Raw genomic sequence first — 18958 nt, 5'->3', positions numbered from 1 at the left:
TGCAGATTTGAGGTTACTATCAGATCAGCAATGATCTTATTAAATGGCGGAGCATGCTCGAGGGGCCGTATGTTGTTCGTATGATTTTGAAGACCTCTATCAAATCTCTCCTTAACCTTCTCTGCTCTAAAGTAATGATCTTTAATATGTACCTTGTTACTATAGGTTTGGGCTAGTGATTCTAACATCTACTGTCCCGTAGTTTGTTTGTAATATGTTTGAATACCATAACATTTCTAATGGTAGACATCATTAGAGACACAATGAGATTACACCAAGCTTTTTGACGCCCTTAGGTCCATGTATTTGCAGTCTTGTAGGCCACACAGTAAATCTAAATCCCATTCATTTAAAAGTATCTCAAGTTGCCCACACCAATGGATTTGGTTTCTAGATCAGAAATAATCTACCAATGAGGCAATAGTGCTAAGAACCTCTGGGCCCAAGAAATTCAGGACAGGCCAACCAGTGACTACAATATTCAACTCCAAATAGTATTGAGCTTCCTGGGCTTTGTGAGCGAGATGGCCAGGGCTAAAGGCCCACTGGGCATAGCTTGGGCACACTTCAGTTCCACGAATAACTTCACACTCCCATCCATGCAAACCTTGGAGAGCATCTCAAAAAAACATTTGAATGGGTCCAAAGCAACCTTTAAAAGGATGAATCCTTCTCAATGGAATCTACAATCTAAGTATGCCTTTTGATTTTGAAAACTTTCAGACAGAATTACTTCCACAATTTTTTTTTAAATGTCTCACCAATTTGGATGGAGAAAGATATTCTTCAATAAGGAACTCAGTTTCATCTTTGATAATCGGACTGGGATTTAGTAAACCTGCCTGCCCAAAGTCCAGGACCCTAACTGTTGCAGTGCCTGTGCGAGTAACAAAGGCTGGGCAGTGATGAAGTTCCATTGATACCCTGAAAATAAAGAACAGTGATGAGTATAACTGTAACTTTAAAAAGATTAGAAAATTTAGAATGACAACAATTATAATTTAACTCTTCAATTTACAGTTTGTAAAAATGAAACCAAACCCAACGGTCATAATGCTGCTTACAGTTTTATAAGGATGGGAACGTAACATCATGTCTTTAATAGTAGATTATTCTCCTTTTACGATGGAGCTGAATCTCTTAAATTATGAAAGTTAAATTGTTAGCTAAATGCAGACTCAGTCAATTGAGTTGTGCGGTGAAGGAATTTTGTGGTTTGGAAACGGTCTCCAAGTTTCAAATTGCAAGTTAAAACCACCCAGCAGTGAGTGGCATTCTCTCTCTTTTTTTCCCCCTTTGTGCCATTTGGCACATCTCCTGTGGCATTGCTCACAATATTTGAATTTCATACTTTATTTATTTATTCATTCACAGGATATGGGCACCGCTGGCAAGACTACCATTCATTACCCATTCCTAACTGCCTTTGAGAAGGTTATGGTGAAATGTCTTAGCAGTTTGCTAGACTATTCCACAGGGCAGTTAAGAGTCAACAACATAGATTGCGGGTCTGGAGTCACATAGTAACTGCAGTGGTGGCCATGAAATTAATGGATTGTCATAAAAACCCAGCTAGTTTACTAATGCCCTTCAGATAAGAAAATCTGCCATACTTACCCAGTCTGGCCTATATATGGCTCCGGACCCACAGCACTGAGTTTAACTATTCTCTGAAATGGCCTTCAGTTGTACTAGGGATGAGAAATAAATGCTGCCCCTGTCATGTGACGTGAACATCTATGAATAAATAAAGATGATCACACAGCATAACCCTTTGCTTTGAAGTTCATTATCCAATGACGTATTGAGCACAATTTTTATTTTGATTAGTTGCAATTGCCCTTGTTTCTGTAGAAATTCAAGGGAATAGATGAGCATTGTATAATTTGCAAATATTAAAAAAAGATGCTGCAGAATACAGACGGTGGGTTGGTGAAGTCATATTGTCACTTAAAGCTCAAGAAGGATGCTGAATAATTTTTCTTTATTCATTACACCAGCATTTATTGCCCATCCTAATTGTCCTTGAACTGCTAGGTCATTTCAGAGGGCATTTAAGAATCAACCACATTGCTATGGGTCTGGAGTCACTTGTAGGCTAAACCTAAAGGATATTAGTGAACCATATGGGTTTTTCCAACAATCAAACAATGTTTTTTCTTTACGGCCATCATTAGACTTTTAATTCCAGATTTTTATTGAATTCAAATTCCACCATCTGCCACAGTGGGATTCGAACGCAGGTGCCTAGAGCATTACCCTGGGTCTCTGGACTACCAGTCCAGTAACAATACCATTACATCACTGCCTCCCTGAAACATCAACCTTCAATGCTGAGCAACCAATCCACTGCATGGAAGTGAGGGAAAAACATACAAATATATCTTCAGTTGGATATTAAAAACAAATCAATGGCTACAGTTGTCAATCTAACAGCAATTCATCATCTGTAAAGGCATCCTGGAGATCGGAAAGGTGCTACATAAACGCTTGTTCCTTCTTTCTTTCTTATTTCAAACAACCCACTTACTTCCAAGCTTCAGATTAGCAACGTATACATGATAATAGTTTCAGACATTAATTATCAGAAAGGACTTGCAGATCTTTTTCACGTTGCTGACGCTCTTCAACAAATTACCCTACCTTGAAAGCCAGGGGAGTGAGTGCAAGTTCACCATCAGGATCTGCACAGCTTTCTATGACTCTCCAAAATTGGAGCAAATTTATTGGGCAATCAGGTCATTGACCCAGTAAGACATAAATGCCTATCACAATTGTGCCCACAGGAGATGGAGGGAAATTACCCTCTGCATAACCTGAACAAAGCAAATAGCAAGTGTGCTCTGCTAGGACCTTAACCCTAGTGCTTGAACTTGCATTGGGGATTCATTCATTACTGTGGATGAAACCTTAGTTGTTCAGTATTGGGGACAAGCCCGTGATGAGAGAAAGCCAGGCACTTCCAGGTTCTTAAAGCTGTCAAATGTGTTATGCAGGAGTCATCCTGATGCAGTAATGACGTTGAAATTGCCATTTTGAGACATTCTAGAATCAAAAGTGCAGTCTTTTTGACACAGCTAAAATCCATTGTTTTCTGACCAAAGGTTTTGATTTGCAAACTGACAGGTTTTATTGTGTGGGCCCTTTTAAATGTGGTTTTGATGCTCCGTAGGCAAGGTATTGGCTGAGCACCCAAGCAAGAGTCAGGCAGAGCTCCTCCAGTAAGCCTTTGAAATAGTGCATAATAAAGAAGCACCTTAGTAACAAGTGGGAGATATGCAGACGCAGCTCTTTCAATAACTTGCTGTTGAAAATCTGTTATTGCGATATCATTGCATTTTCAATGTGGAGGAATAGGGAAAACAAGCGTGGGCGTGAAGAATGCTGTAGTGGGAACAGGGAGAGGGTGCTGGTTTAACTGAGGTTTCTTTTTTACTCAAGGTGGAATAAAGCAGCTGTAAGATTGCAGGGGTGGGGGGTACGGAGGTGGGGCAGGGAGAGTCAAGGGGGAAGTGTGCACTGCTCTGTGGTAGAGGAACAATGGCTCAGGAGAGGGCCAAGAAAATTACTTGAGCATCGCCAAGGGTGCTTGTAGTTGTTGCTCTTCTTCTGCTCCAAATAAACCATCCCATAACATACGATTGTTACTTACAAGGCATCATTTTCCATCCCTAGGTGTACTGAAGGTATTAAGAAACAACCACATAAGCAAGGCCAGGAAGGGGTGTAGGTTCCCTTCCCAAAAGAGCTTTAGTGAACCTGTTAGCTTTTTGGGTTGGGCGACAGATGTGATAACGATCTAAGTGAGTGTGAGCTTTCCTCTCAATCCTCCAAAGACACTTCAAAAGGACAAGAACAAAAACAATCAAACTTACTTTTGGTAGCAAATGATAACCATAGGTCTGAAAGTCTCCAAATTTGCCTCTTCACTGATCAAGGGATGGAAAACTTCACAAGTCAGGTCAGTGCCTGCAAATAGAAAACAAACTTTGGATCACAAACAATTCAATAGAAAATGTGATGTTTTTATGGATTTTAGAATGAACTTATTGGTGAGCTTCGGCGGAGAAGAAAAGAGTTGACTTTTCGAGTCCTCATGACCCTTCGACAGAACTTGAGTTTGAGTCCAAGAAAGAGTTGAAATATAAGCTGGTTTAAGGTAGGTGTGTGTGTGTGTGTGGTGGGGGGGTAGAGAGAGAGAGAGAGAGAAGTGGAGGGGGTTGGTGTGGTTGTAGGGACAAACAAGCAGTGTTAGAAGCAGATCATCAAAAGATGTCACAAACAACAGAACAAAAGAACACATAGGTGTTAAATTGGTGATATTATCTAAACGAATGTGCTAATTAAGAATGGATGGTAGGGCACTCAAGGAATAGCTCTGGTGGGGGTGGGGAGAGCATAAAAGATTTAAAAATATTTTAAAATAATGGAAATAGGTGGGAAAAGAAAAATCTATATAATTTATTGGAAAAAAACAAAAGGAAGGGGGAAACAGAAAGGGGGTGGGGATGGAGGAGGGAGCTCAAGACCTAAAGTTGTTGAATTCAATATTCTGTCCGCAAGAATGACCCAAACCTCCCTGTCGCTTGCCATTTTAACACTCCACCCTGCTCTCTTGCCCACATGTCTGTCCTTGGCTTGCTGCATTGTTCCAGTGAAGCCCAACGCAAACTGGAGGAACAACACCTCATCTTCCGACTAGGCACTTTACAGCCTTCCAGACTGAATATTGAATTCAACAACTTTAGGTCTTGAGCTCCCTCCTCCATCCCCACCCCCTTTCTGTTTCCCCCTTCCTTTTGTTTTTTTCCAATAAATTATATAGATTTTTCTTTTCCCACCTATTTCCATTATTTTTAAATATTTTTAAATCTTTTATGCTCTCCCCACCCCCACTAGAGCTATACCTTGAGTGCCCTACCATCCATTCTTAATTAGCACATTCGTTTAGATAATATCACCAATTTAACACCTATGTGTTCTTTTGTTCTGTTGTTTGTGACATCTTTTAATGATCTGCTTCTAACACTGCTTGTTTGTCCCTACCACACCAACCCCCTCCACTTCTCTCTCTCTCTCCCCCCCCTCCCTCCCACCACACACCTTAAACCAGCTTATATTTCAACTCTTTCTTGGACTCGAACTCAAGTTCTGTCAAAGGGTCATGAAGACTCAAAACGTCAACTCTTTTCTTCTCCGCTGATGCTGCCAGACCTGCTGAGTTTTTCCAGGTAATTCTGTTTTTGTTTTGAATTTCCAGCATCCGCAGTTTTTTTGTTTTTATATATATATTATTATTGGTGAGCTTTTTCATTAGGAATTGCCTTTATTTCAACTAATAAAAATGTCAGTTCCTACTTCAGTAAAATGCCCTCCTGTATAGCAATGTACAGTTAAATACTTAGAGGATCTATTACCAGATTTTTTTAAATGGATATAAATATAAAGCAGAGATAAAAACAAAAAACTGCAGATGCTAGAAATCCAAAACAAAAACAGAATTACCTGGAAAAACAGAACTGTGGAAGGGTCACGAGGACTCGAAACGTCAACTCTTTTCTTCTCCACCGAGGCTGCCGGACCTGCTGAGTTTTTCCAGGTAATTCTGTTTTTGTTATAAATATAAAGCCGTTCCATTGGCATCCAAAGGGTTAATGTTCAAGTTGGAGGCCCTTTGTCAGAACTGGTACAGGGGTAGGAGAACATAGACAGAAAAAAGACTTGCATTCCTATATTCTAAAGTGCTTTGCGGCCAATGAAGCACTTTTGAAGTGGTACAATGTAGGAAACGAGGTATGCAATTTGAACACAGCAAACTCCCACAAAAGCCATTGTGATAATGACAGGTTAATATATTAGGAGGACACTGTCACCTCGAAAGGAATGGGAAGGAGGGGAAATAACATGTCACAACAGGCAAAGGCCTAACCCTAACCCTCGCTCACATGGATGATTGCCTTTCATGAATCTGAAGATGGCTGATGAGGTTGATACAGGATCTGCCAATTTTATAGCACGTAGGACATTTGTTGTAATGAGGGACGTCTGGTCACGTGTTATCTGTTCAGGGCATGGCGTGTTCTTTTTGCCGCTCTGCTTTTCCTCTCCATTTTGTCGTTATTGGGTCTCAAACTGCTGAGATCCTTCCCACAGACTTGCCGCCATCTGGTTTGATCCAAAGCAATGGTCTCCCAGGAGTTAATGTCAATGCTGCATTTCTTCATGTTGGCTTTCAGCACATCCTTGAAGTGCTTCTTCTGTCCTCAATCTTCTGGTACATTGACCCTGACTGACCTGGGAGAAGACAACCCGCTTTGGGAGCCTGCTAAATGATGGTAAGAGGTGCCTCCTATATGTTGTCCATATTTCAGCCCTATACAGTAGTGAAAGGATCACAACCGTGTGGTAGACCATGAGCTTAATTTCAGTTTTGATGTTGCAAGCTTCGTCAGGTGGCCAAAGGCTGCACCAGCAGATTTCAGGCAATGCTGGATTTCTTCGTCAATGTCAGCCTTCTCTGAAAGATAACTTCCAAGGTACTGGAAGTGTTCCACATTTTCCAGGCACTCATCATGAACCTAATCAATGGGGTCTGGGATGTGTGCATTTGGGGCTTGCCAATGGAGGACTTTGGACTTCTGAATGTTGAGTGGAAGTCTCATCTTCTCATATGCCTCAGTAAATACATTGACAATTCACTGGAGATCCTTTTCCAACACAGCACATACTGCAGCATCATCAGCCTATTGGAGTTCAATGACTGAGGTCAGGGAGGTTGAGTTGTCTGAGAATAAATAGCTTGCCGTCCATTCGATAAATAAGCTGCAATTAAGCAGGGAGCTTGTCTCTAGTCAGAAGGAGCATGGCAGCAAAGAAAACTGAACTAAGAATTGGAAAGATGGCATAACCTTGTTTGACTCCTGCCTTGACTTCAAAGGAGGCTGTAATGGATCCATCAATGAGGATCACCACTCACGTATCATCATGAAGCAGGCAATGGATGGTAACAAATTTTGGAGGACACCCATACTTCAGCAGAACCTTCCAGAGTGCCTCACAATTTACAGAGTCGAAGGCCTTTGCCATGTCGAAGAACACTATTTAAAGAGATTGTTGTTGTGCATGACATTTTTCTTGCAGTTGGCAAGCTATAAAAATCATGTCAGTCATGCCTTTCGATGGCCTAAACATATATTGAAATTCGTAGAGTGCTCTTCAGCAAGCGTAATAAGTCAATTCAGAAGGGTTCTTGTAATGACTTTTCCTGCAATGGAAATCAGGGAAATGCCTCTGTAATTTCCACAGTTGTATCTGTCTCCTTTCTTGAAGGTTGTCACAATCATGTCAGCCTTAAGATCATTTGGGACTTCCTCTTCATTCTAAATCTGTCAGGTAAGGGTAGGGAACTATAATGTTAGTCCCTCTCATCCGTGCTTAAAGACTTCAGCAGTGATTCCATCACCTCCTGATACTTTGTTGTTCTTCACTTGTGTGATGGCTTTCATTACCTCCATCAGCGTTGACAGAGTTCAGAGCTCGTCTCTAACTGGGTGTTATGGGATTGAATTGAAATTACTTGTCAAGAACTGATTCTGGAGGTCTTCAAAATGCTCCTTCCAATGGAGGGTGACAGCTTCCCTTTCCTTAACAGATCTCTCCCGTCCTTAGGCCTCAGGAGGAGCTGATCCTTGAGTATTTGGGCTATAAATGGTCTTTGGGCAGTGAAGAAGTCATGGATATCGTTCATATCAGCGAGATGTTGAATTTCCTTTTCCTTCTCTGCCCATTTTTCATGTCACAGTTGCACTTTTGTATCTCAATCTTTACTTTTTGGTAAGCTTTTGGTCTTTTGCATTAAGTTTGGATTATTTTTGCCAGGCACAGAAAGTCTTGCGCTTGTGATCAATCCTTTCGCTGATATCCTGAATCTTTACTTTTTGGTAAGCTTTTGGTCTTTTGCATTAAGTTTGGGTTATTTTTGCCAGGCACAGAAAGTCTTGCGCTTGTGATCAATCCTTTCGCTGATATCCTGATCATTTTCATCAAACCAATCCTGATGTTTCCTTACAGAAAATTCAAGTGTCTCTTTGCAGGCATTGATGATATTGGACTTAAGGACATCCCAAGCACTGCAGACATTCTTCTTCTGTTCTTGATTGAAATCTGAAATTTTTCCCTATGGCATTGTTGGAATTGGTCTCTTTTGATTGGTTCCTTCAGAGCTTCAACATCGATCTGTTTTTTTTAAACTTTAATTAATTTTATTGTGAATGTGTACTCCAAAAAAAACAAAGGATGCAGTTTAGAACTGGATGACTTGGCCCTTCCTCTTCTTGTCTCCACCCAGCTCAAAGTGCTTGCATCTCTTGATGGCCAACATTCTCTTTGATCAACAGTTGGACTCCGCACACTCCAGTCTCAGCACAATCTTCTTTGTGGTCTTAGCCTTTTTCCAAAATATAGGCTTTGTCTGTCCACCATAACCACTCTGCTTTCTGTCATAATGCCTCTTACCCTGTGTGTATAAGGAATCCTTCCCCTTCTTATATTGGGTAACCTCATGGGGCTGGTGCAGTATGTCCTCTGGGCCTTTGGTACATTAACCATCTTCCCGACCCCGGCAGTGAGCGGAGATTGCACCCGTCGTTTGATAGACTTAATTGAACAAATAATTGGTTGGCCCACTTATAATTAGTACAACAAAGCATTTAATAGCATCTGCCATTTAGCCTACTTACCCAATTAACCTTAGCCAGTTCTCCCCCACATACCTATGTAATCGGCTTTGTTTAAGTTTAAGATTTTTGTTTGTGACTGGAATATGTCACTTTTGAACTTACCATGTAATTGAATGGTATTATGGTCACTATTTAAGTGGATCTTTTACTGTGACATTAGTAATTAACCCTGTTTCATTACACTATGCTAGATCTAAGTCAGCTTTATCCCTAGTTGGTTCGACTACTTACTGCTCCAAGAAACTGTCACGATAACATTCCACAAACTCATCTTTTAGACCATTTTTGCCAATTTTATTGTCCCAATCTATATGAAGATTAAAGTCCCTTACAATTATTACATTTCCCTTGTTTCAAGCTCCACTAATTTCTTATTTAATGCTCTGCCCAACAGTAGAACTACTTTTGAGGGGGGGGGGCCTATAAGCTACTCCCACCATTGTTTTCTGACTCGTGCTATTCCTAATTTCCACCCATACTAATTCTTCTTCATGATTTTCAGAGGCTAGATCTTTTCTCACTAATGTTCTTACCCCACCTCCTTTGCCATTCTCTGTCTTTCCGAAATATTGTGCACCCTGAAATATTTATTTCATAACCTTGATCACCCTGTAACCATGTTTCGAATCATGGCGATTAAATCTAAATCATTTACCTCTATTTGCGCCACTAATTCATCTATCTTATTGCAGACCCTTTGATTTTATTTTTCAACTTCTATTCCTTGCAATGACCTTATTCACTGATGTACACTTTTTGTTAAACTCATGGTCCCTTCCTGTCCCACTCCTCTTGCCTTTGCCCACATCACTGTACTGTTCTGTTACGTTGAACTTTCTCTTTGGATTTCTAAGTCTTCCTTCAGCTGAATCCTTCCCCCACACCACACTGTTAGTTTAAAGCCCTGTTCAGAGCCCTAGTTATAAGATTGACCAGGACATTGGTCCCAGTCTGGTTCAATTGGAGCTCATATTACATATTGTAAACCCCAAAATGCAATACAAGATGATGTCTGAAGTTTTCAGTGCAGGAACTCACTGCTCTGAAGTGTGGCACCCACAAGCTGAAAAGAAAACACCACTATTCTGTTAACCAAACTCACTTTCATGAGTTTTAACAGTGATTAGTCCAGCCAGAATCTTTAGCGCGAAAGAGAACAAGGTTTCTTGGACATCTCCAGTTCTTGCTTTAAACACAAGTACTATTTTTTCTGTTGACCAGGAGTGGTGTTGTTAATAAGGGAATCTTTCTGCCCTAGAAATGTAGAACAAGCTTTTACAGTCCTGTTGGTATCGTTACTGACCAACAAAACAAAACCAATACTACTTACGTTCACGTGCTCTTTTTAAAATAGAAATCTGATGTCATTCCAGATTCCATTTGCAATTCTGTGGCAGCCAGTTATTTCTATACAGGCTGTCTGGAGTCTTTACAGTGACAAGTGAAATCATAAAATAATTATATCAACTTAGGCTGCATTTTGTGTCCAAGGAACGGGAACATGGTTTTGCGTTCTATGCAGCTTGAAATAAGAAGGACCTTACACTAGTACTCTGCTTAATCACATCATCAGAGTGTCCCAAACATAATTCACAAATCACAGAGCAGCTGGACCAATAGTCAACTAAACAAAAATCACTGAGTGCAGATGATCACAGACACACACACTCCCTTTTCATCCCAACTCAGCAATGTTATGCCTCTATAAAGTTCCTTGGAACATTTTGTACATTAAAGGTGTTACAGTAGCGCTGCAGGATGAAACTTGCCGACCAGCCAACATTTGTGGCTATGGCAACATTGTTTTCGCCACATGCAATAATTTTAGTGAAAAATGCCTCATATACACTCGCATAATAAAGGTAAATATACTTCATTTGTCCATATTTATCTAAATATTTACTATTTAATAATCAAGGAAGCATTCACCATTTCCTCATCATAGCCCTTCATAATTTTAAAAACTTGTTAAATCTCCTCAGTTTCAGTAAGTGAAAACAGCAACTTGCATTTATATAGCACCTTTAATGTAATAATGCATTCCAAGGAACTTCACAGCACATTATCAAATGAAAACTGATACTGGGACAAAGGAGCAAATATTAAGACATGTGACCAAAAGCTCAGTCAAAGAGTTGTGTGTTACAAATCACTCGGGAAGGCAGCGTTGCTGTGGCAGCATGCACTTTAACATGCGTGTTGTAGTGTAGAACTTTGGCTAGCAACAGCAGATGCTCCAACTTTCTTTTCATCATACAGCTGACCAGGAAACCAGCCCACTCTTATCGCCTGCCATTTGCCTGTGTTGGAAGGATTCACAGGTTGATAATCAACCTTCTTGGCCACATTGTTAACACACCTACCTTGGCCATAAAATCCTGGTGTGGGGCTCAAACGGCTGTATGGTCTACCCCTGCTCCTATTTCTTATGTTCTTATATAATTGTCACAAACGTGTAATATAGATTTTTAATATTATAGCTTTTAAGGCCAACTGTCTTAAAGGAACATTTCTGCTTTCAATCCTTTAAATTGAGTATAAAAGCCCCTTTCAAAATGGAGGTATGGACAAATATCTTGGCACCTTTTTGTGTTTGTTCAAACCTTGTCAGACAGTGTCATTAAAATGCACAGTCCTCCAGGGATTTCCACTGAATCAGCTAAAGGTGTGAAGACTCCTTAGCTTCTGACTGAACAAGAGACAGAAAGGTGCTTCAAAGACCTCAATATAATAACTTCTTTAACAGAATTACCTGGAAAAACTCAGCAGGTCTGGCAGCATCGGCGGAGAAGAAAAGAGTTGACGTTTCGTCAACTCTTTTCTTCTCCGCCGATGCTGCCAGACCTGCTGAGTTTTTCCAGGTAATTCTGTTTTTGTTTTTGTTTTGGATTTCCAGCATCCGCAGTTTTTTTGTTTTTAAAATAACTTCTTTGTCTGGTGGAACAATGGCTCATTTGAAATTAACCTAACAGCCATTTTGCTTTGGTCATGATAATAGCAGGCTGCGAAAGCCACATGTGCAGAACCCTAGGAAGAACTATGAGAGACATCATCAGCCAAGGGAGAACAAAGAGGAAGGTATCCAGAAATCAACTGTTGTTCTGCTGAAAAAGACTCTGTGTAATCTTCAAGTGTTGTAACTGCAGAGCTAGAGAGGAACAAGAAACCTTATCACTCTCTCAAAACCTGCTTGACTTGCTGAGTCAACCTGAAAAGGCAATCACCAACTATCTGGCTACAGAAGCTACCAAAGATGCTGAACACAAATCTTCAACTTCAACCAACATTTCAACTGCAAGCTATGGGCCTGCAATGAGATCTTAAAGGACTGAGCTGAATTTCATCCTTATATCTTATCCTTATCTGCATTTACTCTTTGCATGTATTCAGTCAGTAACTTCCACTAGTTCCGTAATAAACAAACCTTTATTTTGTTTAAGATTAAAGCTTTGTTGCTGTGTATTTTTAATTTGAATCACACACACACACACACACACACACACACACACACATTCTTAGCTCATGGACCACTTTGAGGAAACACTTATACATTGTAGTGACAATAATAAATGGAACCGATCGCTTTGACTGGGAGCTTCTGGCTCAGGGCAGGGATATCACTCATTGTGCTACAAGACCTCCATGGTCAAAGAGATACATTGTTATGCAAAAAATAGGACCTAAGAAATAGGAACAGGAGTAGACAACATGGCCATTCGAGCCTGCTCCGCCATTCAATATGATAATGGCTGACCTTCTGCTTCAACTCCACTTTCACCACTGCTCCGCATATCCCTTGATTTCCCAAGAGACCAAAAATCTGTCTCAGCCTCAAATACATTCAACAATGGAGCATCCACAACCCTCTGGAGTAAGGAGTTCCAAAGATTCACAACTCTGAATAAAGAAACGTCTCCTTATCGCAATCCTAAATGATTTACCCCTTATCTTGAAACCTTGCCCCTGTGTTCTAGATTTCCCCTGTCAGGCCTCTTCAAAATCTTAAAAACAAAAAACTGCGGATGCTGGAAATCCAAAACAAAAACAGAATTACCTGGAAAAACTCAGCAGGCCTGTCAGCATCGGCAGAGAAGAAAATAGTTGATGTTTCGGGTCCTCATGACCCTTCAACAGAACAGTTCTGTTGAAGGGTCATGAGGACTCGAAATGTCAACTCCTTTCTTCTCCGCCGATGCTGCAGACCTGCTGAGTTTTTCGAGGTAATTCTGTTTTCTCTTCAAAATCTTATTTGCCCAGTATCTAGATGTATAGAGTTTAGTAGTTAAACAGAGAAGCTTTACCCTGGCATTTTGGCTTTTTAGATGCATGACAAGATTTCCTTAACTTCCTTCTCTGACTGTGGATTACAAACTACGAAGATGAATGTATTCAGCGTTAAACAAGTAAATTGTATTGGTTAAAAGCAAAAAACTGCGGATGCTGGAAATCCAAAACAAAAAAAATAAAAATACCTGGAAAAACTCAGCAGGTCTGACCGCATCTGCGGAGAGGAATACAGTTAAAGCTTCAAGTCCGTATGACTCTTCAACAGAACTAAGGAAAAATAAAAGAGAGGTGAAATATAAGCTGGTTTAAGGTGGGGGGGAGGGGCAGGTAGAGCTGGATAAAGGGCCAGTGATAGGTGGAAATTGCCAAAAGATGTCATAGACAAAAGGACAAAGAGGTGTTGACGGAGGTGATATGAGCTAAGAAATGTTCTAATAGGTGACATTAAGGGTAGAAAGCAGAACAAGCAAGGTACAGATTTAGCCCTAGTGGGGGTGGGGTGGAGGGAAGGAATCGAAATAGGCTAAAAGGTGCCTAGTCGGAAGATGAGGTGCTGTTCCTCCAGTTTGCGTTGAGTTTCACTGGAACATTGCAGCAGGGCAAGGACGGACATATGGGCATGAGAGCAGGGCGGAGTGTTGAAGTGGCAAGCGACAGGGATGTCTGGGTCATGCTTGCGGACAGACCAAAGGAGTTCTGCAAAGCGGTCACCCAGTCTGCGTTTGGTCTCTCCAATGTAGACGAAACCGCATTGGGAGCAGCGAATGCATTAGACTAAATTGAGGGAAGTGCAAGTGAAATGCTGCTTCACTTGAAAGGATTGTTTGGGCCCTTGGACGGTGAAGAGGGGGGAAGTAAAGGGGCAGGTGTTGCACCTTCTGCGGTTGCATGGGAAGGTGCCGTGGGAGGAGGTTGAGGTGTAGGGTGGTGGAGGAGTGGACCAGGGTGTCAGGGAGGGAACGATCCCTGCGGAATGCTGCCAGGGGGGTGAAGGGAAGATGTGTTTGGTGGTGGCATCATGCTGGAGTTGGTGGAAATGGTGGAGGATGATCCTTTGAATGCGGAGGCTGGTGGGGTGATAAGTGAGGACAAAGGGGACCCTATCATGGTTCTGGGAGGGAGAGGAAGGTGTGAGGGCGGATGTGCGGGAGATGGGCCGGACACGGTTGAGGGCCCTGTCAACGACCGTGGGTGGAAAACCTCGGTTAAGGATGAAGGAGGACATGTCAGAGGAACTGTTTTTGAAAGTGGCATCATCAGAACAGATGCAATGGAGGAGAAGGAACTGAGAGAATGGGATGGAGTCCTTACAGGAAGCGGGGTGTGAGGAGCTGTAGTCAAGGTAGCTTTGGGAGTCGGTAGACTTGTAATGAATATTGGTGGACAGTCTATCACGAGAAATTGAGACAGAGGTCAAGGAAGGGAAGGGAAGTGTCAGAGATGGACCATGTGAAAATGATGGAGGGGTGGAAATTGGAAGCAAAATTAATAAATTTTTCCAGATTCAGACGAGAGCATGAAGCAGCACCGAAGCAGTCATCGATGTACCGGAGAAAGAGTTGTGGGAGGGGGCCTGAGTAGGACTGGAACAAGGAATGTTCCACATACCCCATAAAGAGACAGGAATAACTGTGGCCCATGCAGGTACCCATAGCCACACCTTTTATTTGGAGGATGTGAGACGAGTTTAAGGAGAAATTGTTCAGTGAGAGAACAAGTTCTGCCAGACGGAGGAGAGCAGTGGTGGATGGGGATTGTTCGTGCCTCTGTTCGAGGAAAAAGTGAAGAGCCCTCAGACCATTCTGGTGAGGGATGGAGGTGTAGAAGGATTGGACATCCATGGTGAAGAGGAGGTGGTTGGGCCAGGGAACTGGAAATTGTTGATACGATGTAGGGTGTCAAAGGAATCGCAGTTGTACGTGGGAAGAGACTGGACAAGGGGAGAGAGAATGGAGTCAAGATAGCAAGAAATGAGTTCCATGAGGCAGGAACAGGCTGACACAATCGGTCTGCTGGGACAGTCCTGTTTGTGGATTTTGGGTAGGAAGTAGAAGCGGGCCATCCAAGGTTGGGAGACTATGAGGTTGGAAGCTGTGAAGGAAGATCTCCAGAGGAGATGAGGTCAGTAACAGTCCTAGAAACAATGGCTTAATGTTCAGTGGTGGGGCCATGGTCCAGGGAGAGTAGGAGGAAGTGTCTGCGAGTTGACGCTCAGCTTCTGCGAGGTAGAGGTCAGTGTGCCAGACAACAACAGCACCATCCTTGTCAGCAGGTTTGATGACAATGTCAGGGTTGGACCTGAGAGAATGGAGTACAGCAAGTTCAGAGAGAGACAGGTTAGAGTGGGTGAGAGGAGCAGAGAAATTGAGTCAACTGATGTCACACCGACAGTTCTCAATGAAAAGATCAAGAGAAGGTAAGAATCCAGAAGGAGGGGTCCAGGTGGAGGGAGAATATTGGAGGCGAGTAAAAGGATCCACTGAATAGGGAGAGAACTCCTGCCCAAAGAGGTGAGCACGGAGATGAAGGCGGCGGAAGAAGAGTTCAGCATCGTGCTGAGCCCAAAATTCATTGAGGTGAGGGCGTAAGGGTATGAAACTGAGCACTCAACGTTCAGCATCAGAAAGGGGAAGGTCAGAGGGTATGGTGAAAACTCGGCCGGGGCTGGGATTGGAAGATGGGTTGGGGACAAAGGGACAGGCAGGGGTGGAGGATCCTGGATGGGCGTTGGTGTTGATGAGTTGTTGCAGCTTGCATTCCTTTGCACCTGAAAGAAAGAGACAAAGTTTCTTGTTGAGGCATCGGATGAGATCAAGAATAAAATGAAACTGGGGGCATGGGCAGCTTAGAAATAGGGTGCGTCGGTGCTGCTGGAAGGAGAGGTCGAGTGTGTTCATATGGCGGCGCATGGCACTGAGTGTGAATCTCAGGATGCGACGAGAACAGCAGTCTGAGGAGTGTTGTATGTCCCGGAGATATCTGTAATCCTGGGTGGGTTCAAAACATGAGGGATAGAACTTGAGTTGAAATCCACGTGGGATAAGTTGGAGATGGAGGAGGAAGGAAATATGGCTGTGAAATAGTGAATAAACAAATTATATTGTTTATTTGCTATCCTAGGTGCATAGTAATTATATACTGCTTGGGGATACCAAAAAGAAACACACAAAAATCACTTCTTTAACACAGTATGATCTGAACCTTGAAAAAACTCAAGTTTTGTTTTAGGAAGTTCAGTGTTACTAAGCCATGGAATCTCTAACCCACCCTCATCACTGCTAGCTTCATAAGTGACTGGGAGGCTGGATAGAGGTTGCCAGGTATAAACTCAAACCAACACAGCCCTGGAAACGGAGCTACCAGGCAAATGGACAACACAGAATCACTGCATCCACCCCACTGACATGACTCATCACTTCCTTTGATTTCTAGGTTACAAAGGAATTAAAAATGTTTATTCAAACGCAGCTGCCATTCACAGGCGGGTTCAAACAAATCTAACTGGTCTCCCTTCTTGAATTGAAGTTTCAAGATGATAATCTAGTAAATATCATAAAAGATACAAAGATATTTGAATTGGATAATGGTCTGCCTTCCTTGGAGAAAAGGAGCATGTCCCAAAACACTATGAATAACCTTGGAGATGTTCTCCCTTCCTAATGCAGCACATCTAATGTACTAAGCCTAATAAGACCTTCCTGTTCTGGTCTTTACCTCTGCCTTGCTCTGATGCCAAAGATGTCAAACTAGGCCTATTCTGCAGATGAGACTCAATTTTAAACCTGAGTGTCAGAAGTAATCAGAAATAAAATAACCAATAACATGATACAACAGTACCAAATACTTCATTATTGTCACATGTTCATAACAGGCAAAGTTGGATTTATTCCTGTGCAAATTTTCTTCCCTTGCCTTCTGATGCATTCCTGACTTGCTTACGTATAGCTCCAGGTGTAGTTGGTGGCCTTCAGTATCTTGCCATTTTTTATGTGTGAATATTTTTGTTAGGTATTGATTTTAAAATTCCCAACTTTGTTTTCAAATCCTCTGGGGTCTTGCTGCTTTGTATCTCTGTAACCTCCTTCAGCCTCACAACTGTCTTCTAATTCTGGCCTCTTCTACATCCTAATTTTAATCATTCTTTCAGGTGTCTAGGCCCCAAGCTTTGAATACACCCCCTACAGCTCTCCTCTCTTTCCTCCTTAAAACATACTTCTTTGACCAAACTTATGGTCTGGTTCTAATATTGCCTTTTGTGGCTTCGTGCTTACTTTGTTTTATAAGGCTCCTGTGAGGCCTCTTATCCGTGCTATGTAAGGTGTTACGAGGTAAAGGTATTGAGGAGCACAGAATCAAAGCCTCCTTTCCCTGTGTAGACAGTGAGTGGCAGACTATTTAACTACAACAGCATCACACTTCAGACCCATCCTACTTTTACTAGATCGCCAAGGGCACACATTTCAACAAGCTCACTTACTAGTGATCAGAAGCAGGGACACCAGCTTCAGCAGTGCTTAGTTCAAGTACAACAGAGATCAGGAATCTATTATTAAAAGAACTTGCATTTCTTTATAGTAATCCAAAACTAAAATACTGCAGATACTGGAAGGCCAAAACAAGAACAGACAAACCTGGAAATACTCAGCAGGGCAGGCAGCATCTGTGAAGAGAGAAACAGGGTTAACATTTCAGGTTTGCAAATGATAAGCCACAGACCTAAAACATGAACTCTGTTTTTTCCCTCCACAGATGCATTTCTTTAGCACCCTTCATAGTCTCAGGACATCCCGCTTCGCTTTTAAAACCAATTCTAAGTGCCATTGCTGTAATCTAAGAAATACAGTAGCCAAATTGTACAGAGCAAGATGTAAAAATGTGATAATGTATTTTAGTGATATTGGTTGATAGATAATGCTTGGCACCAGTACACAGTTAAGAACTCTTCTTCATAATGCCAAGGGAGCTTTTAGGTCCACCTGACAGGCCAATTGGAGGTTCAGTTGCACAGAGCAGCGCTGCCCCACTACTGCCCCCACTGACGGCGCAGTGTTGCCCCGCTACTGCCCCCTCCAACGGCGCAATGCTGCCTCAGTACTGCCCTTTCAACCAGCACAGTGCTCCCTCAGTCCTGAACTCACTCCCACTCTCTCTCCCTCCACTCCCCCCACTCTCTCTCCCTCCACTCCCCCCACTCTCTCTCCCTCCACTCCCCCCACTCTCTCTCCCTCCACTCCCCCCACTCTCTCTCCCTCCACTCCCACTCTCTCTCCCTCCACTCCCCCCACTCTCTCTCCCTCCACTCCCCACACTCTCTCTCCCTCCACTCCCCCCACTCTCTCTCCCTCCACTCCCCCCACTCTCTCTCCCTCCACTCCCCCCACTCTCTCTCCCTCCACTCCCCCCACTCTCTCTCCCTCCACTCCCCCCACTCTCTCGCCCTCCACTCCCCCCACTCTCTCTCCTCCACTCCCCGCACTCTCTCTCCCTCCACTCCCCCCACTCTCTCTCCCTCCACTCCCCCCACTCTCTCTCCCTCCACTCCCCCCACTCTCTCTCTCTCCACTCCCCCCTCTCTCTCTCCAACTCCACTCCCCCCTCTCTCTCTCCCTCCACTACCCCCTCTCTCTCTCCCTCCACTCCCCCCTCTCTCTCTCCCTCCACTCCCCCCACTCTCTCTCCCTCCACTCCCCCTCTCTCTCCCTCCACTCCCCCTCTCTCTCCCTCCATTCCCCACCCCCTCTCTCTCCCTCCACTCCCCTCCCACACTCTCTCCCTCCACTCCCCCCACTCTCTCTCCCTCCACTCCCCCCCCTCTCTCTCCCTCCACTTCCGCCCCTCTCTCTCTCACTCCACTCCCCCCTCTCTCTCTCTCTCTCCACTCCTCCCTCTCTCCCGCCACTCCCCTCCCCCTCTCTCTCCCTCCACTCCCCCTC

General features: G+C 43.1%; 1 protein-coding gene and 1 pseudogene across 7 annotated transcripts in view; both read right to left on the bottom strand.

Annotated features, from left to right (window-relative positions):
- Nucleotides 1-18958, bottom strand: part of lrrc56 (leucine rich repeat containing 56) — a 165955-nt gene that overhangs the window by 146125 nt on the left and 872 nt on the right. For 4 of the 7 annotated variants that reach the window (XM_041198380.1, XM_041198381.1, XM_041198386.1 and 1 more), the window contains exons 2-3: nt 3876-3969; nt 762-924 (exon numbers count right to left, since the gene is read on the bottom strand). In XM_041198380.1, coding sequence (XP_041054314.1) covers nt 762-924; nt 3876-3898 — 186 coding nt within the window. In that variant the 5' untranslated portion in view covers nt 3899-3969. Of the gene's footprint in view, nt 1-761; nt 925-3875; nt 3970-13039; nt 13171-14685; nt 14703-17502; nt 17623-18958 lie in introns of those variants that run through there. The other 3 variants (XM_041198383.1, XM_041198385.1, XM_041198384.1) reach the window with 3 other exon arrangements.
- Nucleotides 8303-8607, bottom strand: LOC121283614 (annotated as a pseudogene).

Source organism: Carcharodon carcharias, chromosome 10 (genome assembly GCF_017639515.1).
Source record: "Carcharodon carcharias isolate sCarCar2 chromosome 10, sCarCar2.pri, whole genome shotgun sequence".
In the NCBI taxonomy this organism is placed as follows: Eukaryota; Metazoa; Chordata; class Chondrichthyes; order Lamniformes; family Lamnidae; genus Carcharodon; species Carcharodon carcharias.
The sequence above is the reverse complement of the archived record's forward strand: the minus strand, read 5'-3'. Positions and strand labels throughout refer to the sequence as shown.